General features: G+C 46.8%; 1 protein-coding gene across 1 annotated transcript; it reads right to left on the bottom strand.

The window, feature by feature from the left end:
- Positions 1-2,197: 2,197 nt before the first annotated feature.
- On the bottom strand, positions 2,198-9,493 carry MED28 (mediator complex subunit 28). The gene is made up of 4 exons (XM_002709367.5): positions 9,296-9,493; positions 6,647-6,713; positions 5,484-5,596; positions 2,198-4,039 (listed from the first exon to the last, which is right to left on the bottom strand). The coding sequence occupies exons 1-4, from the start codon at positions 9,452-9,454 to the stop codon at positions 3,842-3,844; spliced, it is 537 nt and encodes a 178-aa protein (XP_002709413.1). The 5' UTR covers positions 9,455-9,493; the 3' UTR covers positions 2,198-3,841.
- Between the last annotated feature and the right edge of the window lie 4,548 nt (positions 9,494-14,041).

The following is a 14,041-nucleotide window of genomic DNA, read 5'->3' as shown; positions in this document are numbered from 1 at the left end:
ATGCGCCGCAGGTCACCGAAGACAGGCACGAATTAACATCAGTAAGGCTTCCCCACAATACAACAATATTAAGCTTGGATTCGGTCTGCCTGATTTAAGGCGGTAAGCGCCAGCAAAGCTCGACCAGAGTATGAGCTGCAGGTCACCGAAGATAGGCACGAACCAACACTAATAAGTCTCCCCCACAATACGGCAATGAGAAGGCTTGGATTCGGTTTGCCTGATAGGTTTTGTAAACACCTGCAGGCAGTTCTAGCAGAGCAGAGCATGCGCTGCAGGGCACCGAACACAGGCACGCATCAGCGCCTAAAAACCTCCTCACAATGGCGAAGAGAGGACCCGGATTCGGTTTTCCTGATTGATAGGACTTGTAAGAGCCTGTGGCAACTCTAGCAAGTACAGTAGAGTGTGTGCCGCGGGACACCGAAGACAGGCGCGTATCAACGCCAAAAATAAAAAGAAAGGGGGATCTGTGGGGAGCAAACCGGACTAGACTGTTACTGGAATTAAGACTTATTCTATGCATCTGCTCTCCCACAATATGGCGCTGGGAGAGAAGTAAACAGCTTCCGCACAGCTGCCTCCAGTTCAACCAATTAACTGTAGGACTTGCTCCTGATTGGAGAGCAGCGTACTCGGCGTGTGGGCAGCCGAGTTGGGATTGGCAGAGAAGGACTATAAAGGAGGAGAGAGACGGCATGCACCAGAAACATCTATGGGGAACATCTAAGGGAACCCGTGCAGCCCCCGAGAGACCCGGCCGGCGGTGTGCCGCTCCCCTGCGGAAGTGGGGAATGCGGCCAGGGGGAACTGCCCTTCCACGGAGGTGGAAGGGATAGTAGCCAACCCGGGAAGAACCAGCAGCAAACCCGGGGAGGGCCGAGCAGACAAAAAGAACAGCGCAGGGTCCTGTGTTGCTCCTCCACGAAGAGGGGGAGCGACAGCTGTGACCAGTGTTGTTTTCCCATAGAAAGGCAAAACAAATGAAGAAAGAGTAATTGTGTTTTTTTTAAAAGCACTCATTTTAGCCAGGCAGTTTGGTACTTTATAGGTGGCACAGTGACCATGCTTTGGGCTTTTGTCTGTTGGCTTTTCTGTGTGTGCTTAGATGAAATTAATGAAGAGGATTGTTTTGTCTATCATCATGCCCTTACAGCAATGCTAAGGCTGGCATTTAGACAGTTCATGTACAAGATTAACATGGCTAAATGACGTTAGGTCAGCTTCTGGATGTCAGGTACAGGTGTCTCCCACTCCCATCCTTTGCAGGGCAAACACATGTGTAAGAGAAAGCTGAGAGGAAGTAGAAGACATGAAGAGACTTTGGACTATGATGCAGGTTTGACAACTGTGAAAGGCAGGCCAAGGAAAATTGGGGGAAGAGGGTCAGATGGCAGAGAGCTCTGAGGTTTTGGCCAGGTACATGGGAGCCCCAGTGCCAACTGCCCATTAGAGGGTCCATGCAGCGAAGGAATGCCCTGGGTCCACCACCCCTGCTGGACTTAACTGGAGCAACCAGAAGGGGAGAGGAGTTGAAGACTGTGAAGGGGGTGGGGGGGCAGGGGCGCTGAGAAAGGAGATGGCAGCTCAAGATCAAGGGAAATGCATTAAGATGGAAGGACAGGACTGTTCTAAGCTGCAGGGTACGATCCAGCAGAAGGATGAGAGAGGAGGAATCACCTAAGGCAGGAAAGCCCTGGAGAATGCACCTGGCCTGAAGCCCAGAACAAAAATAGGTTTTATGCAGGGTAGGCACTTCAGCAAATGAACAGCAAAGGAAGGAAAAAGCTGCTCTGAAGATGTGGACAGACTTATCCAAGGTGAGTAGGACGTTAAGGGAGACCCCAGAGGACACCAGTAAAATCATTTATTTATTCACTCATGCATTCATTTATTTTTATTTGAAAGGGCTGCACCAGGCTGAAGCCAGGAGCAGAAAAGTCAACCCAGGTCTCCCAGTGGGCAGCAGGGATCTAACCACTCAAGTTGTCACCTGCTGCCTCCCAAAGCAGAAAAAACCAGAAAGCAGGAATAAGGCGTGAAGCCAGGACCTGAACCCGGGCATTTCCCCAGGCAGTGTCCTAACAGCTACAGCAAGCGCTAGCTCCCACTGAAACACTTTGTGACAGACTCAGAATGCTTCCTGTGCTCATCAAGCAGGATATCCTTAAGAAGAAAAAGATGTTTACAAACTGACAACATGGAAAAACTGCTATTTATTTAAAAGAAAACTTTTCAATACAATACAGAAATGGCAATATAATAAAGAAGTGGCAATAACTGGCACATACATTAGTTCAAAGTATTTTCACTAAGCACCAACCAGCATCATTCTCAAATCTTTTCATGAGGAGCACCTTTATTACTAAGGACTAATACTTTAAGTTTTTAATCAAGAAGTTTAAAGCTGCCAATCAGAGTTCCTAATTAGCTTTGAGATGACCAGGTTAACCCTCTTAGAGTGTAAGCAAAAATGACTTGTAAAAGCTGTGTTTATAACTGAAGGGATTCACTGGCTTCAGCTGGGTATCAGAGCCAAGGGCTAAACATCGCACACACCAGAAAACTAAGTAGTGAGTATCATGTGTCAATGATAAATCATACATGGGACTAATACCTAACTCCAACAGGTCTTCAAGGATCGACCCACAGACACTGATTCAACCTTAACCTCCCAGAGTGAAGCGGGCAAGGGCAAGGGAAGAGGTCAAAGTCCTGCGCCCTAGGCTGCAGGAAAGGGCCCCAGGGCCAGGTGGGAAACCAGTGAGCATTCAAAGCCAGGGAGAACAAAACAGCTAAGACTCAGCCCAGAAGACAGCGCAGTCTACGTTTGGGAGGAGGGACACAACCACTAAGAGATTCTATACATCAGGGAAAGGAAAAGCCCATTCAACAAGAGGGGAAAATGTCTCCCTAGCACAGAGGCTCCACAGCTCTTTGGGGAGGCTCAGAGGCTGAGGATCACCCTGGGGCCCAGCCCTCAGTCCTAAGTCCCATCCCCTTAAAATTAAATTCACAAGCAAAAAGCTTTCTAGAAACTGTCTTTGCTCCAAAAAAGTAAAACACGAACACAGCAAACAAAACTCAAACTAAACGACTATCAGAGTAAGCTTTAACCCCTGCTACTTCCCCTGCAAGAACAGGATCCGCCGTTATCTCCACTGACTTCTGCAGAGCTTGTCAAAACCCAGCATCTCACTGCTCCTGCTACATCCTCTCCCAATGAAAGTATGCACCACACTAAACACAAACACACCCCACATAAAAGCCAGAGTGAACTTAAGGACCCCTGGAATATTACAACCCTAACCTAGGGTATTTAATCCTCTTCTGACCTATTTACAAAATACCAACTTCTGTAACACTCCGGAAGCATTGCAGACTTGGTTGCATTAGATTCCTCTTTTTGAGGTAGTTCAAAGTCTGAACACAATTTAGATATGTTTCTAAATTGCCTGAGGAGAAATTATCCTAAAAGGCCTAAGCAAAACCCCTTTCCCCTGATTCTCAGACTACAGTAATTCTTTTTCTCAGATCACATAAACTAACTTAACAAATGTAAAGAGGATGAAAAGTCATACAAAAAATACAAAAAAAAAAAATCGTTAAGAGTCTGCAGTGTCATCACACTGTCTCAACTTTGCACAAGACAAAAATAAAAGTACTTTCCTAAGCTACAGCCTTTTTATAAAGTATGCAAGAAATTAACAATTTATAAAAATAGGGGGAAGTTTTAATTGGGAGCATAAAACCAGAATTATCTCATTCTCTGGCAAAGAGTGCTTCCCAATTCCAAGTCCAAAGGTGGACCGAGAGGCAGAACTGTCTGTCCAAGGCTGCCTCAGGTCTGCTTCAGAGGGGCAGGGATATTAGCAGACGCCTGCTCCAGGTAGGCCAACGAGCCCTGGGGGATCTCGGCTGGCTTTTTGTGCTGCACGTTGATGTCCTCCAGCACCTGCTGCCAATGCCTCAGCTTGGTCAAGTGCTTCTGCACCAGCGCATCCTTCCGCTGCAGTTCATTCCTCAGTTCTGAGACATCCTACAGATCAAAATGATGGAGTCAGAGCACATTCAGGAAAAATGGATGTCGTTCCCAGTAAATTAACAACAGTAAGAAGTAAATCCAAAACCAAGAGAATCCATTAAGCAATACTGAGCCCATTACTCTGCTTGCCGCCACTACTTGAATTAACTCAAAGCACAATTCTTCCAATGGAAGCCATCTGCCTACTCAGAGTTTTTATCTGTAATGACTTTTCTTTCAGTAGTTACACAAGTCACAAAATACAAAAAGCACCAATGGGCAGCCAAAAAGACACCAGTCGTCTTCTCACCCTGGCCCTGCCAACCAGGATCTCTGTCCAAAGGCTACTGCTGAGAATCTAAAATAAGAAGCTAAAGATGCTGATTGTTCCAGTGGGATCCCTGCTGCCACTCTCTTAGGTCAGACTATGATCTGCCCTAGAGCCCACTGCACTGCTATTCAAAGGTGCACTTCAGGAAACGAATCAGAACAAAAGACTATAATGGTCTTCTTACCATTCGCCCCTCAACAACTGGCATCATGAATAAAATGCACCTTTTAGATTAACTGATCAGCTTATGGGAGCAGTCACTTCAAAAACTGCAAAAGACAATCATCTCAATGCGTTTCTCCCTGGGGCCCAGTGGCCTCTGGGGCAGGACAATTCTCCATTTCTCCATCCTGAGGGGCAGGTTCTGTTCAGCAACCTCAACTCACTTCCAGATGCCCTAGTTTCAGACAACCGAGATAAATGATATACTGAGTTTCAAGGAGCCTCTGTTAAGAATTCTCTATTTTTTCATTTGTTTAACAGAATCAAGCAGAACCCTTCTTTTGGGTAAGGCAACTAGGGACCAAGGTCACAGGTTCCTGTCCAAAACCACCTACATTAATAGCTTTTTTATTTCTTCATGCAGAACTTCCCCTTTAAGAAAAATCTGCCATGAAAGCCACTAATAAGCAGAGCTGCTTGTTTGAAGGAATGCTTCTCACTCCCTACTCCCTGGTCAGGCTGTCATGGACACTGACAACATTTTATGCTCCTCTATAAAGCCCTGCTGAAACTCACAGCAAAAGAGTCTATCTCATTTAAAGCATAAATAGAATCCTGATGTTTCCTCTTTCTAAAAGTTAAGGAGAGGGGCCGGTGTTGTGGTGTAGCAGGTAAAGCTACCGCCTGTAATGCCGGCATCCCACATGGGCATGGGTTCATGCCCTGGCTGCTCTACTTCTGATCCAGCTCCCTGCTAATGACCTGGGAAAAACAGTGGAAGATGGCCCAAGTTCTTGAATCCCTGCTACACATGCAAGAGCCCTGGAAGAAACTCCTGGCTCCGGACTGGCCCAGACCTGGCCTTTGTGGCCACCAGGGGAGCAAATCCGTGGATGAAGATCTGTCTCTCCCTCTAACTCTGACTTCCGAATAAATAAATAAAATAGTTAAGAAATGAGTTTGTACCTCTTTGATAACTTGATCTGGCTTCTGAACAGACAACTGCAATCTTTTTTGCAGGAAAAAACATTCTGTTTGTCTTGCAATATCTAGAAACTTCTGGATACACTGATCAACACCTAAAAAAAAAGACCAAAATATTAAAAAAAAAAAACACACTAGACACACTTAAGACACATCTACAACCTCTCTCATAACAGGTCAGAATACCAAGAGTGCATTCTCATGGATGTGATCTGTGGTTTTAATCTAGGCTGCAGCAGTAATGACTCCCAAGTTCCCAGACGGTCACCACCAATGAACAGATAACTGGAGCTTTTAGCAGGTGAAAATGAGACCTCAATAGCTGAAAACCACCGATTTTCTGAGGAGAGACAATCCAGAGGTTCAGCAGTTAGCACTGTGATTTCTAGTTCAAATGGAACTCTAAATACAAAACAAGAAGTCAGTTCTGGTTACCTCTGGGGACAGAAACTGGGGACAAAGGAGGAAGCAGGGCAGACTTTTAGACTGTTCTCTGTGACACATGTGTAATAATAAAAACAAAATGTGTGTGTTTGTGTGTGTGTGTGTGTACATGTGTTAAAGTAGCACACACTATTGGTCTTTTTATCTAGTACCAGCATGAAAATTTCATTGTAAGTGGTTCCTTATGAGTGACATAAGATATCAATTAATAAACTAAACAAAGAAATAACCAGCAGTTTAAAGAAAGTACTTGCATAGGATTTATTCCCTGAAAATGTTCTCTCAGAATACAAGCAGGACTGAAAGACAGTATAAATTAAGTTTAACATTAGCCTTCAAAGGGCCAACGTTGTTGCATAACAGGTTAAGCCACCACCTGCAATCCAGGTATCCAAATGGATGCCAATTCAAGTCCCAGCTGCTCTACTTGCAATCCAGCTCCCTAAGGCACCCAGGAAAGCAGTGAAAGATGGCCCATATGCTTGGGCCCCTGCCACCCACGTGAGAGATCCAGAAGAAGCTCCGGGCTCCTGGTTCTGGACTGGCCCAGCCTCAGCCATTCAGACCATCTGGGGAGTGATCCAGAGGATCACCTCTCTCTGTGTTAACTAAATAAAGTAAATCTTAAAACAAAACAAAACAAACAAACAAAAAAACCCTAAAAGATCCTGCTGAAGGCAAGATTATTGAAAGATTCTTACCAGTTCGAATTTCTTCCTGATCGGTGCCATTGACATAGTCCTGACTCACCAGAGAAGCAAAACAAGCCTATATAATAAAAACATAACAAAATAAAAAAATATCATTTAAATACATCAAAAATCTTACCTCAGAAATAACTTCTTGTGGAAGTCACGAGATGACGGCCTCCAGGTTTACACGTGACAAGATGTACACATGCTTAGAAAGCTGCTTGATAACTAAGTCCCAGCTGGGCCTATGGTTGCAGACAGGCAGCTGATCTTTGCTGGCACATCTGGTCTCAGACCACCCATCCCTTTAGCTCGCTGAACACCAGCCCCATCTCTCAATGCTCACATGATATCACTTCCTTAGAGGCTGTCCCTGTCTCCATTTTCTAAATGGCACCCTCCTCCTGCTCATGTTCCACTCTCAAGCCTGGCTTTGGTGCTGTGCACACAATCAACTGCGCGGAAAATTCTACTTTCAGTTTCACCACTTGATTTACAGAGAAGACTAGGGAAATACTGGTCATTGCTCAGCAAATCAGAAAAATAAATGGTATACTCTATGTATTACTTTTTTTTTAAGATTTTATTTATTTATTTGAGAAGTAGAATTACAGTCAGTGAGAGGGAGAGACAGAAAGGTCTTCCATCCGCTGATTCACTCCCCAAATGGCCGCCACTACGCCTGGAACTGGGCCAATCCGAAGCCAAGAGATGCTTCTGGGTTTCCCAACATGGGTGCAGGGGCCCAAGCGCTTGGGCCATTTTCTACTGCTTTCCCAGGCCATAGTAGCCAGCTGGACCAGAAGAGAAGCAGGCAAGACCTGAACCAGCACCCAGATGGGATGCTGGCTTCGCAGGCGGAGGATTACCCTACTGTGCCACAGCGCCGGCCTCTGTACTGTGGTCTTAATGTCTTCAGAATATTCTAATGGCTATAATAAGTTTTCCCAAATTGAACATTTATTTCCAATGGGGAATTCTGTAGGCTAGAATACTAGCAAGAGAATTGGCTGGGTCAGGGAAGCACCTGGGCTTTTGTTTTCCATCTGTTTTCAGATGTTGGGCCCTAGGAGGAATGGTGGGCAGGACGAGGTACGCCCCCAGGGCCTCCTCGCTTTTCCCACCTACTGCAATCTTCCATCTGCGTGTCCCTCTCTGCGCACAGTCTGGTAGTCGCCACCACGCACACAACAGAAACAGTGCCTACCAGTCCTTCGGCTCGCATCCCCCTCCCGGTAGTCTCTATGTATTACTTTGAAAGTTAATCCCGGAGGCCAGTGCTGCAGCATAGCAGGTAAAGCCACTGCCTGCAGTGCTGGCATCCTGTATGGGCACCAGTTTGAGTCCCAGCTACTCCGCTTCCAATCCAGCTCTCTGCTATGGTCTGGGAAAGTAGTAAAAGATGGCCCCAGTGCTTGAGCCCCTGCACCCACATGGGAGACCTGGAAGCTCCTGGCTCCTGGCTTTGGATTGGCACAGCTCCGGCCACTGCAGCCAATTGGGGGGTGAAGCAGTGGATGGAAGATCTCTCCCTCTAACTCTGCCTTTCAAATCAATCAATCAACCTTTTAAAAAAAAAGCGAGTTAATTCCTATTGGACGTGGGATGTGAGCAGCATGTACCTTCTTCATGAAACCTATGGTTAACGGAAAACCTCCCATCCAGAGGGCCAACTAAGTCACAAACTGTCTCACAAAGCTGGGCTGGTCCCTCAGGGGTGGCTGGGCCCCAAACAGAGTGGGATTGAAATCTGACCTCATGAATTTAGTACCTTCTTCTCCCCTCTTAAAAACTATACACACACACACACACACACACATCTCATATATATACATACACATATACATTTATGATTACACAGATTTCCATTGACAGCTTTAGAAAATGTATAATACAAAAGTATGCTTTTTAGAAATTCCCTAGGACAGAACCTTTGCATGGAAAGCCAGGAGGCCTACGTGCTAATTCTCATTCCCACAAACCCAATTTGGGAGGCTGTTTCCTTGCCCTCTCTGAACCTCAGCTTCTCCATCTATAAAAGGAGGGGATGGGAGTAGGTGGCCACCAAAGCTCCCTTCCACATCAAGAGTGAACGACCTCAACTCCTTCCACCAAAGAGCCTATATATATACATATATATATACACACACACTTATATATATAAAAATTCCCTACCGTCACGGACGTCAAAGGGTCGCACCCAGATAGAAATGAGAAGCAGGTGCCCTGAGCCACGAGCGGTCCACACAGAAAACGGCGGAGGAAACAGGAAAAGTCTCACAGGAAATGAGGCCTTGAAATCGAGTCTCGAGAGAACCCCAGCGCCCCCCAAGAGTGAACTTCAGCGGAGAGGCTGAGGCGGTGAAACCTGCGCTCCACAGAAAATGCGCCCCCTGCTAAACACGCGGGGACCCGGGAAGGGTCCCGAGGTCGGGAGGGCAAGCAAACCTCGAGAGCACGTCTCTCCACAGAAACGTCGAATCCGCACGCTTCCGCCACCACTCAACGAGGAGCCTGAAGCAAGGGACGTACGTTCTCCAAACCTCGGTTTCCCCACTTGTTAAGTGGCACTGGCAGCGCTGGAGAACTGGCGCAAGCGCAGTTCACGTGGCAGGGAAGGGGGGAGGGCTGGGGGGAGACTTCTAAGTCTCATTTTACCTCGAATGATGATTCCAACTCGTCCACCAAGGTACTGTTAGAACTTCTCGGAGCTCCTGGCGCTGCCTGAAGTAACGAAGCCTGGCCCGGGAGTCCAGACCCTGGTGGCGGGGGCCCCGGTGGCTGCCCGGAGAACATGCCGCCCAGCGGAGTCGCCATGTTTGGAATGGCGCGGAAAAGCCCACTGCGCCTGCGCGAGAGCCGGGCTACGGGTCACGTGACAGCCGAGCCCGGCGGCGTGACAGGGCGGGCGCTGAGGGGCGTGTTTGTTTTGGAAGCTGCCTAGGCTTTTCCTCTTGTTGAAGGCTCTGACTGAACGTGACACAGTTCTGTGGAGGGGAGCGTTGATGACCTTTTTGGAGCGAGCCCTCCCGTCAGAGTTGGAAGCCGCTGGACCCGACTCAAACCCGCAGGCTTAGCCCGAGTCGCTTTTTCTCTCCGGGCTCAGCTGACCCGTTAGTGAACGCCACACGTACTGAGGGAGTGCCGTGTACCGAATGCTGGCTGTCGCGGGGACTCCCCGTTAGACTTCGGTGTGGAGCCGAGTGGGGTCGCTGCGCGACTGGAGTGCAAATGTAACTAGGAGCGCTTGAAGAAGGTCCCGCTTAGCAGAGTAAGCAAACCCGGCGGCGGCCCACGGGGCCAGAGGAGTGAGCCAGCCGCAGCGGTCAGAGAATCCACAGGACCTTCCTTTCCGCGATCAGGCTAGGCACAAAAAAGTCACGATCCCAGCCTCAGTCTAACACCCTCGCTCCCACTTCAATTTCTTCTCTGCAGCGTATGAACAACTGGGATGCTGGCGCCATTCTGTAGTGCCTACCTGTCTCACCGCTATCCCCATCATGCAAAATGACCTGGCATTGATAGACACGGTCAGGACATGGTGATTGAAAGAACCAAAAGAGAATTCCAGGAGGGGCTAGTCTGCTCCAGCAGTTCTCAAACTGTTTAGGTCTCAAGACCCATTTGCACTCCCAAGAATTATTGAGCACCCAAGTTTTTGTTTATGTGGGCTGTATCTAATATTTACCTATTAATATGAACCGGAAGAGTTCAATTCATGAAAAATAATAAACTTACATGTTAATATTTGTATTAAAACTGTAACTTTGGGGCTGGTGTTCTGGCAAAGTGGGTTAAGCTGAGTCCTGGCTGTTTGCTTCCAATCCAGCTTGCTACTAATGTGCCTGGGCAAGCAGCAGGAGATGGCCCAAGTACTTGGGTCCCTGCCATCCAAGTGGGAGACATGATGGAGTTCCAGGCTCCTGGCATGGGCCTGTTTCAGCCCTGGCAGTTGCAGGCATTTGAGGAGTGAACCAGCAGATTGGAAATTCACTCTGTCTCCATCTCTGTCACTTTGCCTTTCAAATAAGTTTTTAAAAAAGTATATATTTTCCAAAAAAAAAAACCCCACAAATATATGAATGTGAAAAGTAGCATCATTTTATTTCAGTGTACCTAAGTACTTTTTAAGTTACTTGAGAGTGGTCAGTGAAAAAAAAAATTTTTTTTTTTTTGACAGGCAGAGTTAGACAGAGAGAGAGACACAGAAAGACAGGTCTTCCCTCCATTGGTTCACCCCCAAAATGGCCGCTACGGCCAGCGCACTTTACCGATCCAAAGCCAGAAGCCAGGTGCTTCCTCCTGGTCTCCCGTGCTGGTGTGGTGGAATGAGAAGGCCATGCCAAGGTGGCCACTGGCAAGCTAGCGTCAGTTACTCAGGAATGGCTTTGAAACCCACCTGGCAGCAGAGCCTGCCTGGCAGCAGACTGTGATTGGATGGATTTGAAACTGCCTGGCAATAGGCTGTGATTGGATGGATTTGAAACTGCCTGGCAACAGGCTGTGATTGGTTGGGGCATAAACCGCCCCTTGACCAGATTGGCTGGTCTTAGCTATATGAGATGTTGTTCCAACTGTAATAAACGAGTCTGCGGGCTGCTAGCCTCAGGCCTGCTTTCACCTGACTCCCGGAGTCTGTGTGGTGACTCTGCACCTCTTGCCCCCACCGCGCTCCTCCTCTCAGAAACTAATCCACTGCAACATTGTTGAGAAACCAACTGCAACATGGGTGCAGGGCCCCAGCACTTGGGCCATCCTCCACTGCCTTCCCTGGCCACGCAGAAAGCTGGATTGGAAGAGGAGCAACCGGGAAAGAACCTGGCACCCCAACCAGGACTAGAACCCAGGGTACTGGTGCCACAGGTGGAGGATTAGCCTAGTGAGCTGCAGCGCCGGCCTGGTCAGTGAAATTTCTCATGGATTCATCCCAGAGTAGAGCTTTTCATTTGGCTGAAAACCTGAATCTTCATAAAATGGAAGAACACTGCATTGGAAAAGTTACCAGGAATGAGATAATGTATGTAGGAGTCTAAAGTGCCTGCAATAGATTAACTTGTGGAACAAGAAGTGACATATGTGACTTATATTTTTAAAAAATTCTCCATTCATGTGGATAAAAAGAAAGAATGGTGGTATGGAGACCACCAAAGCAGTGATCTAGTATAGAGAGAAAGGATGGTTACTGGAGGGCAATGCAGTCAAGTGAACTCCACGATTTTTCTCAGAATAATAGGTTGGGAGTGGAATAAATGTGTAAGGTAATTTGTTGAATTGACTTTTCTGTAGACAGTGTTTAGGCTAACATTTTTTTAGGATTGTGATACAAGGGAGGAACCCACACCTCAAAGGTGGCAGAGGTACAGGCTGTAGAGTGTGTATGACCAGCTGCAAAAGAAGGACCCTAATGAAATGGTCAGATCAGTACTGTCTGAGCTACCACTAAGTGACAGAACATGTTTTTAAAACACTTCTCCCAACCTTAACTTTTTAATTATTTAAGGGCAGGGACATCTTATGTACTTCGCCATCCCCAAGCACCTTCCACAATGTCTGGCACACTGGTAGGCATGCAGTGTTGCTGAATCCGTATTTTTCTCCAAAATAGAAAAGATTTCTTTGTGATGTGGGATAGCATCTTTGGATTTACTCTGCAGTAATCCCAAAATCTCCAACTGCCAAGCATTCCAAGATTTCATCAAGTTCATCTTCCATCCCACTGTCTCCTTTTTCATCTATCCATCCAGTATTGGCATCCGACAGAGGTTTGAATCATGTGTATATATGAGCAGAAATAAAAGCAGGAGGTATAGTGCCCGTCTTCAGAGCACTTAAAATGTGCATTATCCATTTATTGTCAGGGCTTACAGACTGCATTATATTCTTGAGTTTCTTGAGCTCAAGGCCATATGTTGGAATACAAAGATGCTGGACTTCATAGTTGTTGGTCTGGATTCTAAACCCTGTTCTGCTTTCATGCTCATCAACTGTCTCCTTTCCTCTCTTCCTATTGGGGTGACAATGCACCCAGCTAATCTGCATTCCCCAAATCCAGTGCAGTAGACATGGCTTACTCTGGTTGATGGTAAGAGTACCGCAAATATGGGACTTCAGTCAAAAGTCCTTAAAATACATTCATCTGTGATTATATTCTGCTTGCCCTGCTCCTTTCATTTTGGATTTGTTGCTCTCCACAGCATACTTAGTCCTAGTTAGTACTGTCGCTCCCCCTCTTCGTGGAGGAACGACACAGGACCCTGCGCTGTTCTTTCGTCTGCTCGGCCCTCCCCGGGTTTGCTGCTGGTTCTTCCCGGGTTGGCTACTATCCCTTCCACCTCCGTGGAAGGGCAGTTCCCCCTGGCCACATTCCCCACTTCCGCAGGGGAGCGGCACACTGCCGGCCGGCTCTCTGGGGGCTGCACGGGTGTTCCTTCAGCTAGATGTTCCCCTTAGATGTTCCTGGTGCATGCCGTCTCTCTCCTCCTTTATAGTCCTCCTCCGCCAATCCTAACTCGGCTGCCCACACGTCGAGTACGCTGCTCTCCTCCAATCAATAGCAAGTCCTACAGTTTATTAGTTGAACTGGAGGCAGCTGTGCGGAAGCTGTTTACTTCTCTCCCAGCGCCATATTGTGGGAGAGCAGATGCATAGAATAAGTCTTAATTCCAGTAACTCAGTCTAGTCCGGTTGCTCCCCACAAGTACAAATAAGGGTATAAAGTGTGGTTCTGAGGACCACAAGGGTTTGTAAAATACCTGGTGGGTAGTTGTTCATGCAGCAAGTACTGTTTCATCTCAACCAGATTAGATAAGAACATGAAACCAGAGCCTATGCTTTCTCACTGTAGTGAACACGAGTTCTATTCTTTTATACTTAAAATGCCTTTGAAAGAAAACCTGTCAACACTGGCCTGGACCTTCTGAATCACCTAGAAGAAATGTTTTGTTTCCTTCATAAACCGATAGTTTTAATCTTCTGATTCCATCTTTCCTGAAGAAGTAGCTTCTGAATGAAGATACCCAGGCAACCTGTTTATTACTACTACTGATTTTCTAATACTATGAATATACATGCCCATTGCCATGTTTTCCATAAACCACTTTAGATATACAATAACCTCTTAAATGTCAAATCTTTTAAATGTTAGAAATAATTGCAAACCATAGTTTTTCCTGTCAAATGCCTTCAGAGTCCTAAAAAAAAAATACTATTCATAGATTTGATTCACCTGATATAAAAGAGGGGGTCCAGTGTTGTGTTGCAGCAGGTTAATCCATTGCTTGGAATGCCAGCCTCCTATGTCAGAGTGCCCGTTTAAGTCCTGGCTGTTCCACTTTCAACTTCCTGTTAGTGCTCCTGAGAAGGCAGTGGAAGATGGCCCAAGTGCCTGGGCCGCTGCTACACATG

The sequence above is a fragment of the Oryctolagus cuniculus genome, chromosome 2, assembly GCF_964237555.1.
Source record: "Oryctolagus cuniculus chromosome 2, mOryCun1.1, whole genome shotgun sequence".
Lineage (NCBI taxonomy): Eukaryota > Metazoa > Chordata > Mammalia > Lagomorpha > Leporidae > Oryctolagus > Oryctolagus cuniculus.
This window is presented reverse-complemented; position numbering and strand designations above follow the sequence as displayed.

Excerpts from the sequence above, each read along its gene's own strand:
- MED28 (XM_002709367.5), bottom strand. The coding sequence starts at position 9,454 with ATGGCGACTCCGCTGGGCGGCATGTTCTCCGGGCAGCCACCGGGGCCC. Across the intron at positions 5,597-6,646 it reads TCAGGAAGAAATTCGAACTG|GTGTTGATCAGTGTATCCAG; the intron begins GTAAGAATCTTT and ends CTTTTTTTTTAG. Across the intron at positions 4,040-5,483 it reads CAGATCAAGTTATCAAAGAG|GATGTCTCAGAACTGAGGAA; the intron begins GTACAAACTCAT and ends TTTGATCTGTAG.